At 41.6% G+C, this 12,121-nt stretch overlaps 1 protein-coding gene across 1 annotated transcript in view; it reads right to left on the reverse strand.

Annotated features, from left to right (window-relative positions):
- LOC124794930 overlaps positions 1-12,121 on the reverse strand; it is a 101,989-nt gene that overhangs the window by 70,228 nt on the left and 19,640 nt on the right. Inside the window, exon 4 of the mRNA XM_047258638.1 lies at positions 5,800-5,981. Coding sequence (XP_047114594.1) covers positions 5,800-5,981 — 182 coding nt within the window. The remainder of the gene's footprint in view (positions 1-5,799; positions 5,982-12,121) is intronic.

Genomic DNA, 12,121 nt, shown 5'->3' on the forward strand with positions numbered 1-12,121 from the left:
AAATAATCTGTGTTTCATTTTGCAAGATACACAAACTTTTTACTGAGCTGCACTTTAAACACTCCTTCCACTAGAAAATTATCAGGTCAGTCCAAAGCCTCTTGAGGGATGACAATGATCAGTTTCAATGAGCAGAATGAGTATTGTTATCAGGGGCAGCTGCAAGCACTAGCTGTTCTGAGTAGGGCATTCCCTGTGCCACTATCACCTGAAAACAAGATCTACCTGTGGACTGCAAGATAAGGAGTTGGGTTTGTTAGCATGCAGTACATATGGTCTCCATGCTTTAACTTGCAGGTGTTAGAAGTCTGCTAAAGTTTCACTGTGAACAAGATGGTACTCAACATGATGTATAAGTCGTGTGAAGTAATGTGAAACCCTCCTAACTGATATCAGTAATATCATCTAAATACTGTGTGGTAAGTGGAGTTACTTATGTGTGAAGAACTAGTTTAAATGACAGTTTGCTGAAAACCACTACATGGCAAGTAATAATGACAACTTTGCCTGCAGTAATTTAAAAGGCAACTTTACCACTTTATCTGAACTTTGACACCAGCCGTCTCTGGAAGACAGTTGTCATGAATGAGATAGTATAGATCAACTTCAGGCCTATTACAGTGAGTTAAAGGACTTTGTCATGAGTGTGATTTTATCATTTTGTACAAAGGTGTTTTTCTTTCCTTTACAGAAGGAGCAGGACAAGATGCAGGATTCAGGCAAGCCATCTCAAAGCGGCATTTAGTAGTAAGTCATGGGGACACTAACATTTTTTGTTAATGATGACTGGTTTCAGTTTGAATAGCAGTGTGTCTTAGAAGTGAAGATCTGCTAGTCAGACCAAAACCAGCCATCAGTAATTGGAAAGCAAGTTTTTCCCCCATTTCATTGGAAGGGGAGCTGTGAACATCATCAGGCTGAAGAATTGGATAAAAACTGTTTTGTCATCAAAATCTTCTCTGATAAAACTGACTACCTGTCAGTTTTCTTTCCATACCAACAGCATATATTCCAGAAAGATTAATAATGCGAAACCCAACTTATACTATTCTAACGCTTCATAATGAAAGCTTTAGATCAAGGCAGTAAGGTACATGCAGTATTTCTTGATTTCCGAAAATCATTTGAGTACCACATCTATGCTTATCGTCTAAGGTACAATCATTTGCTGTATCAAGTGAAATTTGTCACTGGATTGAGGAGTTTTTGGTAGGTGGGACACAGCAGATTATCTTGGATGGAGTGTCATCATCAGATGTAGAAGTAACTTCAGGTGTGCCTCCAAGGAAGAGTGTTGGGACCCTTGCTGTTCGTGTGTCATATAAATGACCCTGCAGACAATAGTAACCTCAGACTTTTTGCAGATGATGCAGTTATCTGTAATTAAGTACTGTAAGTATTGTCCAAAAGAAGATGCACAAATGTTCAGCCAGATCTTGTCAGATCTCAAAATGGTTCAAAGATGGGCGACTTGTTTTATATGATCATAAATGTAAACCTGTGCACTTCACAAAACTATAATATCATCGAGTCACAGTTGAAATATGCCAACTCATACAAATATCTGGATGTAATGCTTTGTTGGGATATGAAACTGAATGATCACATAGGCTAAATTGTAGGTAAAGCAGTTGATAGACTCCAGTTTATTAGTAAATACAGGCGAAGTGCAATGAGTGTACAAAGGAGATTGCTTACAAATAAATGTTGCGACTCATTCTAGAATAGGGCATTCCATGTCAAATCAACACAATTTTGGGAGGTTTTCAGAATTGATGTCTCAGATTTTCATGATTTTTGGTATGCAGCAACATATCATAGACTTATGAAAAAATACCAAATTTCAGTTATACAGCGCAATTATTTTTGAAGTTATTAATTTTTAAAGATTTAAATTTTTTTGAAAAAAATTCATATTTCGGCACCTTTAGATGCCTATAGGCTGGCAATCAGTGATGATATAAACCTGGGAGTGGTCTCATTTTAAAGCTATTGAGTGGGGCTTTAATATGATATGCCACAATATAGGCGTTGCAATTTTTAAAAAATTGAAAATTTTTTAATTTAAATTTCTGAAACAGTGGCAATTTCAAAAATTCCAAAAAAATTATCAAATATAGTTTGTAATGTCTTAATACATATAGACAAATTCTATCATGGGATCTCAATGGGATCAGGAGATACAGGGCTTCAGAAATACACGTGTTTTGTAAATAATGTACCAAATTAGTAAAATTTTATTTCTGAATTACTAATTTTGCTATGCAGTGTGCAGGACACTTAATAAAATGCATTGATTACTTTATAGTGTACCATGTTTGGAATCCTCTCCCTTTCACATAGTGGAAGCTGATTGGTCAAGCAGACAAGACCACTCATTCATAGCCAGTGTAGCATCAGAGTTGCTTGTATGAAGTTCATTTGATGTTTCCTGTGATAGTGTACGTTTAGAACACAACCCATATCTTGGCCACTGCACTTTTCCTAACTAATTTCTCACTGTTTATCACTTGCAGGATGGATACCACTGACACGATAGTAAAAATGGATTGTTTTAATCCTTTCAATAAGCCTAACCACTCCCATGCAAGAAAAGGTTTGAGACACGTTACTTCATGGATGTGTGACTTGATTCCAGGAACACGTTAGTTATCGAAGGTCTGTGACAGTTGTAGGAAGCAGCTGACAAAATTGAAAAATGAAAAACATAGCGAAATTTCCGCTGGAACTAGCAACATATATGAAGAAAGTCAGTCTGATACTGAAATTGAAGAAGCTATTGATATGCCATTTTCAAATGAATATGAAGCTGAGTTCTCTTAACAGCTCTCTTTTAGAGATGGGACAGTCGCCTGTAGACAAAAAGAGAATTCAATCCAAAATTTACTCTATTGAGAAGGCCAATAGAGTCTATGTGGCTGTCAAGAGAAAACTGCTAGTGAATGCATCTAGTGATGATGAGAATGGTGATTCACAAGATGAGTTCTTAACACATGTAAAGAAGGTGTACAACAGCTTCACTAGTAGGAAGAAGCAGCTTCAACTGCTGAGTCTTCTGCCTGACAGCTGGAGTGTGAGAAAAGTAATGCAGGAATTTTCGGCCTCTAACTACTTAGTTCGACAAGCCAAGATGTTGGGTAGGGGTGGGGAAAGAAGTGCATCTTGACACCAGGAAAAAGTATGTCAAATCATACCATTCATACTGTTAAAGGATTTTTTTACAAGTGACGAAATGAGCAGAGTGATGCCAGGGATGAAGGACTTTATATCAGTGAAAGACGACAGCACAGGTGGTAAAGAACATGTTTCAAAAAGGTTGATGCTTAATAATTTAAAAGAAGTGTATATAGCTTTCAAAGAAAAATTCCCCAACTGTAAAAGTGGGATTTTCTAAGTTTGCAGAACTTAGGCCTAAAAATCGTGTGCTAGCAGGCCAGAGTGGAACACACTCAGTCTGTGTGTGCACCACTCATCAGAATGTGAAGCTTATGTTTGAAAATACAAGAATGAATTCAATGAAGGATGGCAAAATTAGAACATACAAGGACTGCCTGCAAATGACGGTTTGCAGCCGACCATCTTCTCTTCAAAGTGTGTTTCATGTCCATGAACCAAAAGGATTAGAGAACTTTTGTAAAAAACATATGAAGACAATGCAATTGAGTGTTACATACAGACAGTGGATCTCTGTGGATTGATGTAACTTTGAAATAATTCAAAATTAAGTGAATTTGTTGAAGTATTTTGTGACAACTTCCTGTCCTACTTAGTCATAACTTCACAGAAAAGGAACAGAGTGCATTTCTGAGACATACCAAGGAAAATCTTCTGGAATGTGAAATGGCTGTCATTTGTGACGTTTCTGAGAATTATTCAATCGTTTTGCAAGATGAGGCACAATCAAATCATTGGTCAAATAGTCAGGTAACCATTCACCCTTTTGTGGTTTATTTTAAAGAGAAAGAAGTCAAACATTTAAATTGTGTATAATATCAGACTGCCTCAACCACAAGACTACAGCCATCTACCTGTTCCAGACAAAGTTGATGGAATATCTGAAATGCAAGTTTCAAAAACCTGTCAAAAAATTATTCTATTTTTCCAATGGCTCTGCGGCCCAATTAAAAAAAAAAACTTTATTAACTTGTGTAATCACAAGCAAGATTTTGGAGCCGAGGCTGAAGGGCATTTTTCAGCAACAGCACATGGCAAAGGGCCATGCAATGGGCTGGAGGCCACAGTAAAAAGACTAGCAGCCAGAGCGAGCCTACAAAGACCGTATAAGGACCAAATTATGGACGCAAGGCAACTGTTTGAATGGTCACATCGGAACATATCTAACACAGACTTTGTATTTGTGACCCTTGAAGAATACATTAAAACTGAAGAACAACTGGCCAATCGGTACAATACTGCTGTAACTATATCGGGCATCCTGAAATTTCGTGCCTTCATACCTCTCAAATGTGGAACCAAAGTAAATGTGAAATTATTTTCTTCTGCAGTTGTTTCAAGCATATTTCATGTCGTAAAGGACATACAGCAGATATCATTTGCAGATATTAGTGGGTATGTAACATCAATCTATGGTGACACTTGGTGGTTGAGTTTTGTTCTGGATAAAGATGAAGATTGCAGTAAAGTGCAAGTTGCATTCCTCCATCCTTCAGGTACATCACCCTCATTTATATATCCCATACCACCAGATACACTGTGGATCCCTTTTGCAAACATGATATGCAAGGTGAACCCCGTCACACAGACTGGCCGAACATACAGTTTACCAGACAGTGAAATGAAGTGAACAAATGTGTGGGTATCTTCCAATGACTGAAGTCGGCTAGCCTGTCAGCAAGTTCGAGTTCATTGCCTGGGATTCCGACATGACCGACAGACAAACATCACTGAACATCTGGACCATTCCAGGGCATAGATGGACTCCTGGATGGTCGCTATCAAAGGATGATGAAAGTAGCACTGGTCAATAGCTTGTAGCCTGCTCAAGGAGTCAGTACACAGGAGAAACAACTCACCTGGGTGTGAGCAGATGTGCTCGAGCCCGAGATATGGCCGTCAGCTCTGCAGTGAAAACACTGCAGCCATGTGCAATAAAGTGGTTTGCAAAGTGTAGATGTAGATCTGTTCCAGCACTCACCATTTGGATGCCCTGATACCTAATGCAGCCCTTCTAAATCCTGGATATCTGGGACAAAGCTACATCTGAATCAGTGCAATATGGCATTGTTAGACACTCAGTTGTTTAAGTGATCAAGATTACCTCCAAGACAAAAAGCCAATAGGAATTATGTCCCAAAACTTCAAACTACTAGAATGAACATTGATCAGCTGCCTCACTGCATAACAATACTAACAAAGTCCAGAGATTTACAGCTTCTCCATTCATCTTAGTTATTTAACAATGACAACACAAAATTTTAGAAAAACACTCAAGTCCATCAGATTTAGACAAAGTTTTAAAAACATTCGTTGAATCTCACAAGAACAGCAGCACCAAGTAACAGTTTCAAATCTTAATGAACATGACATTGTTAAGTGTCTAATATTTTCCAGATTTGTAATTTAATGTCAGTCATTAAATCTCCTGCCACAAATACTTTTCCAGAATTTTTGGAACTTTACATACTTACACTACACTGGTGTACAAAGTGTTGTGTTGTGTTATTATCAAGTTTTCCTTGTACCTCAACTATGTCCTTTTACACTACCACTGTGTTCGCAATTTTACTTCACATTTACTTCAACTGCACTAACAGGCAACTATTTTGTATTTATACTCACTAGGCTTTCTGTTGTCCTTTGAATCAAGGTTCGAATTTGATGTATTTCCAATTATATCAAGAGAAACATTGTATGCTGATATTCCAAGAACAGCAGGGGGTACCTCATTTTTTCCTTGCTTCCTTATGATTTTGGCTGCAAGCCTTGCCTGCCTTTCAGCTCGCCATTTTGCGACCTGTAATCTGAAAAAGAAGTTATTAGTTAGTTTTCCAAAAACTTACAGCTCTATGGTGTTTACCTACACATTCTGAAAGCTAACTACAGTTTGTAATTCAGTACTTAATAGTTGGTGGATTCTGTCACCAATTTCTTAGTATACAAAAATGTGTCAGTTAGCAAGCGATAAGCTTTATTGCAATTGTTCAGACTATTTCAATTGAATGAACTGTATGAATTCAATTTTGACTTTCTAACCCAAGTAAAGCTTTCGAAGTATGTAGAAAGCATTGTGACAAAATCCTTTAAGCCCCTTTTACCTACAGCCTATGGATCAGTACCAACACAAAAGAGAAAAAGACATTTGTTCTTTCCACTTAACAACATACACTTTGCAATCTTTGCTAACTTTCTCATTCCAATCATCTTTTTCCATCTGTTCATCAGCTTTCACTACAGTTTGACAGAGTGGTCAGTCTAGACCTGAAGTAGACACTATGCAGGACAAATTATAAACTCATGTACACATCTTACATAGAATTACAATAAGAATAAAAATTATTAGGTACTGCGTAACTGTTTTGGTGTGTTCAATACATTTATTTTGAGACAGGTCATCAGTAACTCCCATGTCACACACAGCCAGAGAAAGACTGTCAAATCCCACATTTGTTATCTAATGGCAAAATGAAGAACCAAAAACCTGCAGATATGGGCTGATGGAACAAAGAAGCCACCTCAGGAAATTTATCCTCACTGTAACTTAATTTGCCCAGTTATAATTCAAAAGTAAATTGTGTATTTGAAACTAACAGCTAGTTTTTATATTTTAAATTTTAGATACACCATATGCTGTCTACAATAATAGTAATACTAGTTCATTTTCTACAGAGTTACCAGAGAAAGAAAATTCTGTGCATTTACGTCAATATTCTGCAAAATAATGTGGAGTTTATGGCAGAAGGCCTTCCCACTGAACCAGATTAGTGTATTCCCATTCCATTCACTTACAGAGTGTGAGGTGGACTGCTTAAAAGCCTCTGTGAGCATGGTAATTAGTTTTAACTTTGTATAAAATCTCCTCAGTGTTCAAACTATGTTAAATTGAAGCTTTAACTGGGTTCCTGCATGGCCATTGTGGTTTTAGATAAAAATTTTGCATGAACATTCGGACATGTTTTTTGGTAACATTGGTAGAGTTCTGCAATCACAAATTTAATACTTCCAAAGGCACTTTCAAAAGTGCACCCCCTGAATTTTCAGCAACTTTGAGACATAGTACATCCAAGAGTATTTCCTTGAAATAAACGAAACTAGGCCATCTTGTACAACTCTTTGCATCCTCTTAAGCAAAATAAGAAACATTTCTTAAGCAATTTTCATATTAATAATTTGAAGCAAAGTCGGATGGAAAAAACAGACGCTTGAAAAAGATGGGGAGTGTAGCTTTTTATATCTCCAGAAGTAATTGTGGGATAAATGTGAAACTCTCCACATAATAACTTAACAAGAGATGTTAGAATAAAATATTTAATTCTCCTACTGCTTTCCAATAGTTTACAAACTGATGGCAAAGTCAATGATTCTTGAAAAAACACAAAAAATGGGCATTTTAGCCCACTTTTAGACAACAGATAACCTTGTTCATTCTTTTAACCCAGTTTCATTAGAAAGAACGCATTCTAAACTACTTACAAAACTAGAGATGATCCTGCACTGAGAGCATGTAATGCCCTGAAAAAAGGTGGAGTTGCACTGTAAATACACCCACAGTCTTTTTTTGTTTTGTTTTAGGGAAGGGAGGAAAAAAAAAAAAAAATAACTGACGTCATATGCGCCCAAGTCAAAACTATAGAACACAAAACATAGAGATGGTGAAAACGACTACACGTCAGTCCCAATGGACAGAATAGTAGGCAGTGCTCAATATGCAGCCAAGTTAAAATAATCTCCTACAGGCGGGAGTGCCAAGAAGATATCGTCCAAGGCACCGGGAGAGGCTTAATAAGCCTAAGCTTATTCCCGTGAAGGGAGGACCATTGGCAATGCCAGAGGGTCACCACCTTCTGACAGACGGCAACGCAGAAATCATCTGAGGGAATAGAGGTACTCGTGGGCTGAGATACATGGACTGCAGCCTTGGCAGCAACGTCAGCAGCTTCATTTCCTGTCAGATCAACATGACCAGGGACCCACTGAAACACGACATTGGCTCCAGCAAGAGTTAGCAACTGGCAGTTTTCCTGGACCCGCTGCACTAAGAGATGAGCAGTGTAGAGCACACATAGTCTTTGGAGGGCACTGAGTCTGAACAGAGGACACAATTGGGAAGGCTGTGTCGCCAGATATACTCTGTGGCCAGATACAAGGCAAAAAGCTTGGCTGCGAATACTGAGGAGTGGGCTGGATGTCAATGTCGAAAGATACTGGCATCAAAGACGAAGGCAAACCCGACCCCACGGTCAGTCCGAGAGCCATCAATGTATACAAATGTACTATCGCTAAATTCCATGCGAAGGTCGTGAAACTGAAGGCAATAGACCGACGATGGACTAGTGTCCTTAGGAAGCGAATGAAGGCTACGGTTAACATGGGCCACTTCACGAAACCAAGGTGGTGAAGGGTTCACAACCACAGGGAAAGTTGCAGGTAGCATGAAGTTAAGCCGCCACAGAAAGTGGTGAAAGCAGACTCCAGGAGGTAACAGGGAAGAGGGACGAGCCCCATACTGACAATCTAAGGAATCATCAAAGAAGGAGGCATAGGAGGGGTGGCCACACATCACATACAAACAGCATGCATATCTGCTGAGGAGAAAGTCACGGGGGTACGACAGTGGCAGTTCACCATACAGACTCTCAACCAGGCTAGTGTAAAAGCCGACCATGGGCCGAACGGATGCCATGATGATGGACAGTGTTGAGACAGTGTAAAAGATGGGTGTGTGGATGCGTAAACAAAGCACCCATAGTCAAGTTTCGAACAGACAAGGGACCAGTACAAATGGAGGAGGGTGGTTCGATCGGCACCCCAGAAGTACCATTGAGAACACATAGGAGATTGAGGGACTGCATACAGCAGGCTGCCAAGTAAGAGACATGGGAGGACCAAGGATGTTTCCTATCGAGCATGAGCCCCAGGAATTTCGTAGTGTCAATGAACGGAAGGGCAACAGGCCCAAGATGTAGAGATGGTGGGAGAAACCATTTGCACCACCAGAAATTCATACAGACTGTTTTGTCGGTGGAAAAGCGAAAGTCATTGGCGATGCTCCAGGAGCGAAGACGATAAAGACAGCGCTGAAGACGCCGCTCAGTAAGACAGGTCCATGGAGAATTGCAATAGATGGGCAAATCATCAACAAAAAGGGAGCTGGAGACGCCCGTTGGGAGACAGGCCATTATAGGGTTGATGGCGATAGCAAAGAGGGTGACACTAAGTACAGAATTCCGAGGCACACCATTTTCCTGAATAACGGTATCCAGCAAGGCAGAACCCACACACACCTTGAAAACTCGATCTTGTAAAAATGCCCGAAGAAAACAGGGCAGGCACCCAAGGAAGCCCCATGAGTAAAGAGTACGAAGGATACCAGATCTTCAGCAGGTGTCGTACGCCTTCTCCAAATCAAAGAACACAGCCACAGGCTGGGATTTCCGCAAAAAACCATTCATGACATGGGTGGACAAAGTAACGAGATGGTCAACTACAGAAGACACTGTGCATTAGTTAGTAAATGGCGAGATTCGAGCCACCACACCAGCCAGGCATGAATCATATGTTCCATTACCTTGCAAAAACAGCTGGTAAGAGAGATGGGGCACTGGTCTAGAAGGAAGATTATTGTCCTTACCAGGCTTCGGTATGGGTATGACAGTGACTTCACCCCCGTGTCCAGGAAATGTGCTCTCAGCCCATATGCGGTTGTATGTTGGTTGGTTTTAAGGCGGGAGAAGGGACCAACCTACAAGGTCATCAGTCCCCTGTTCCTAATAAAACAATGCCACAAGTGTGAGAATAAAACGGTCAAAACATATAACACAAAATGGAAAGAAAGGAAAAGCCACAAGAACGAAGGGAAGGCAATGAACACTAAAAGGAACAAACGAGGACAAGAAAACAACAGGCGCTAGAAACAGAAGAGAGTAAAACATGAAAGCAGATTACAGTGGCTGGCCAACCACGAGAATAAAAAGGGAAAGCCAGCCACTCTGCAACACATTAAAACCTCCACCCTAAAAGCACTAGGGTGGAGGACACAGAGGGACAAAGGACATGCGCTAAAAACTACATAGAAGTATAAAACCCACTCTCATGGATAAAATGTAAAACTAAAGCTGCTGTGGAGGCATTGTCGTCCAACGCTGAAGGCAGGGTGTTGGGAAAGTTAAAAGTCTGTCGCAGAGCAGCTAAAATTGGGCAGTCCAACAAGAGGTGGACGACTGTCATTTGGGAGCCACAGCGACACTGAGTTCAGTCCTCTGACATGGTAGGTAACCGTCCGTTAGTCACGTATGGCCAATGCGGAGCCGGCAGAGGACACGCAGTTTGTTGTGTGTGCTGTTATGCCAAACCGTTTCCCAAAGCCGGAAAACCCTGCGGTGTAACACAGAATGCAGGTCAGCTTTTAAGATGCCTAGATAGGCATCCAGAAGCAGTTTTCGCGTTGCCTGTCTGGCCAGCCTGCCGGCAAGTTCGTTGCCGGGGTTCCGACATGTCCTGGGGTGCACACAAACACCACGGAACAGCGGGACTGTTCCAGGGCGTAGATGTCCTCCTGAATGGATGCTACCAGATGGTGGCGAGGGTAGCACTGGTTGACAGCTTATAGGCTGCTCAATGAGCCAGTACACAGGAGAAATGACTTGCCAGGGCACGAGCAGATGTACTCAAGAGCACGAGTTATGGCCACCAGCTCTGCAGTGAAAACATTGCAGCCAACTGGCAACGAGTGCTGCTCAATATATCGTCCACGAACATATGCGAAGCTTACGTGACCGTCAGCCATTGAGCCATCGGTGTAAACCATTTCAGAGCCCCAGAACACGTCAAGAATCAAGAGGAAGTGACAGCGGAGGGGTTACCGGAGTCCTTAGGGCCATGCAAAAGGTCCAGACGCAGCTGCGGCCAAGGTGTACACCATGGACGGGTATGTGAACAGACCGCACGTAGAGGTGGTTAAGGGAAGGACTCCAGTTCAGAGACAAGGGACTGACGCGAACCCCAACTGTTAGCCCCGATCTGGGCCGCCAATGCAGGAGATGGACTGCCGCGGATGGGAAAAGGAGACAGTAAATTGGATGCTTAGGGGAACTATGAATGTGTGCTGAATAACTGGCGAGCAGTTGCACACATCTGATCTGCAGTGGAGGGACACCAGCTACACCACTACACTGATCACCGGACTCTTCCTAAAAGCTCCTGTCGCTAATCGAACCCCACAGTGGTGCACAGTGTAAATGCAATGCTGAAGGCACTGCCGAACCATAAACCACACTCCCATAGTCAATTTGGGATTGGACAAGGACTCTGTAGAGCTGCACAGCGTACAGTGTGTGTTGCTCAGGCAATGGAGGTCATTGAGGTGCTGCCAGCACTTCTGCTTAAGCTGACGAAGATGAGGGTGCCAAGTCAATCTAGCATCGAAAACCAGTCCTAGGAACTCATATGTCTCCACTACAGTGTGTGGATCGTCATTAAGGTGAAGTGCAGGTTCCGGATGAACGGTACGACGCCAACAGAAGTGCATGACACACGATTTTGCAGCTGAAAACTGGAAGCCGTGGGCTAGAGCCCATGCCTACGCCTTGTGGATGGTTCCCTGGAGGTGCCACTCAGCAACAACAGGGAGTGGTCCCTGGAGACCCTCATACAATGTGGCAAGGGTATGATGTCGCCAAGTCGTGTCGTATGCTTTACGTAAAATCAAAAAAGATGGCAATCAGGTGTTGCCATCTGGAAAAGGCTGTTTGGATGGCAGACTCAATGGACACAAGATTATCAGTGGTAGAGCGACCCTGGCAGACTCCGCCCTGACATGGAGTCAGCAAACCACGTGACACCAGGACCCAACCCAACTGCCGACATACCATACATTCCAGTAGCTTACAAAGAACATTGGTGAAGCTGATTGGCAAATAGCTACCCACATCAAGTAGGTTTTTAC

The sequence above is a fragment of the Schistocerca piceifrons genome, chromosome 4 (assembly GCF_021461385.2).
Source record: "Schistocerca piceifrons isolate TAMUIC-IGC-003096 chromosome 4, iqSchPice1.1, whole genome shotgun sequence".
In the NCBI taxonomy this organism is placed as follows: Eukaryota; Metazoa; Arthropoda; class Insecta; order Orthoptera; family Acrididae; genus Schistocerca; species Schistocerca piceifrons.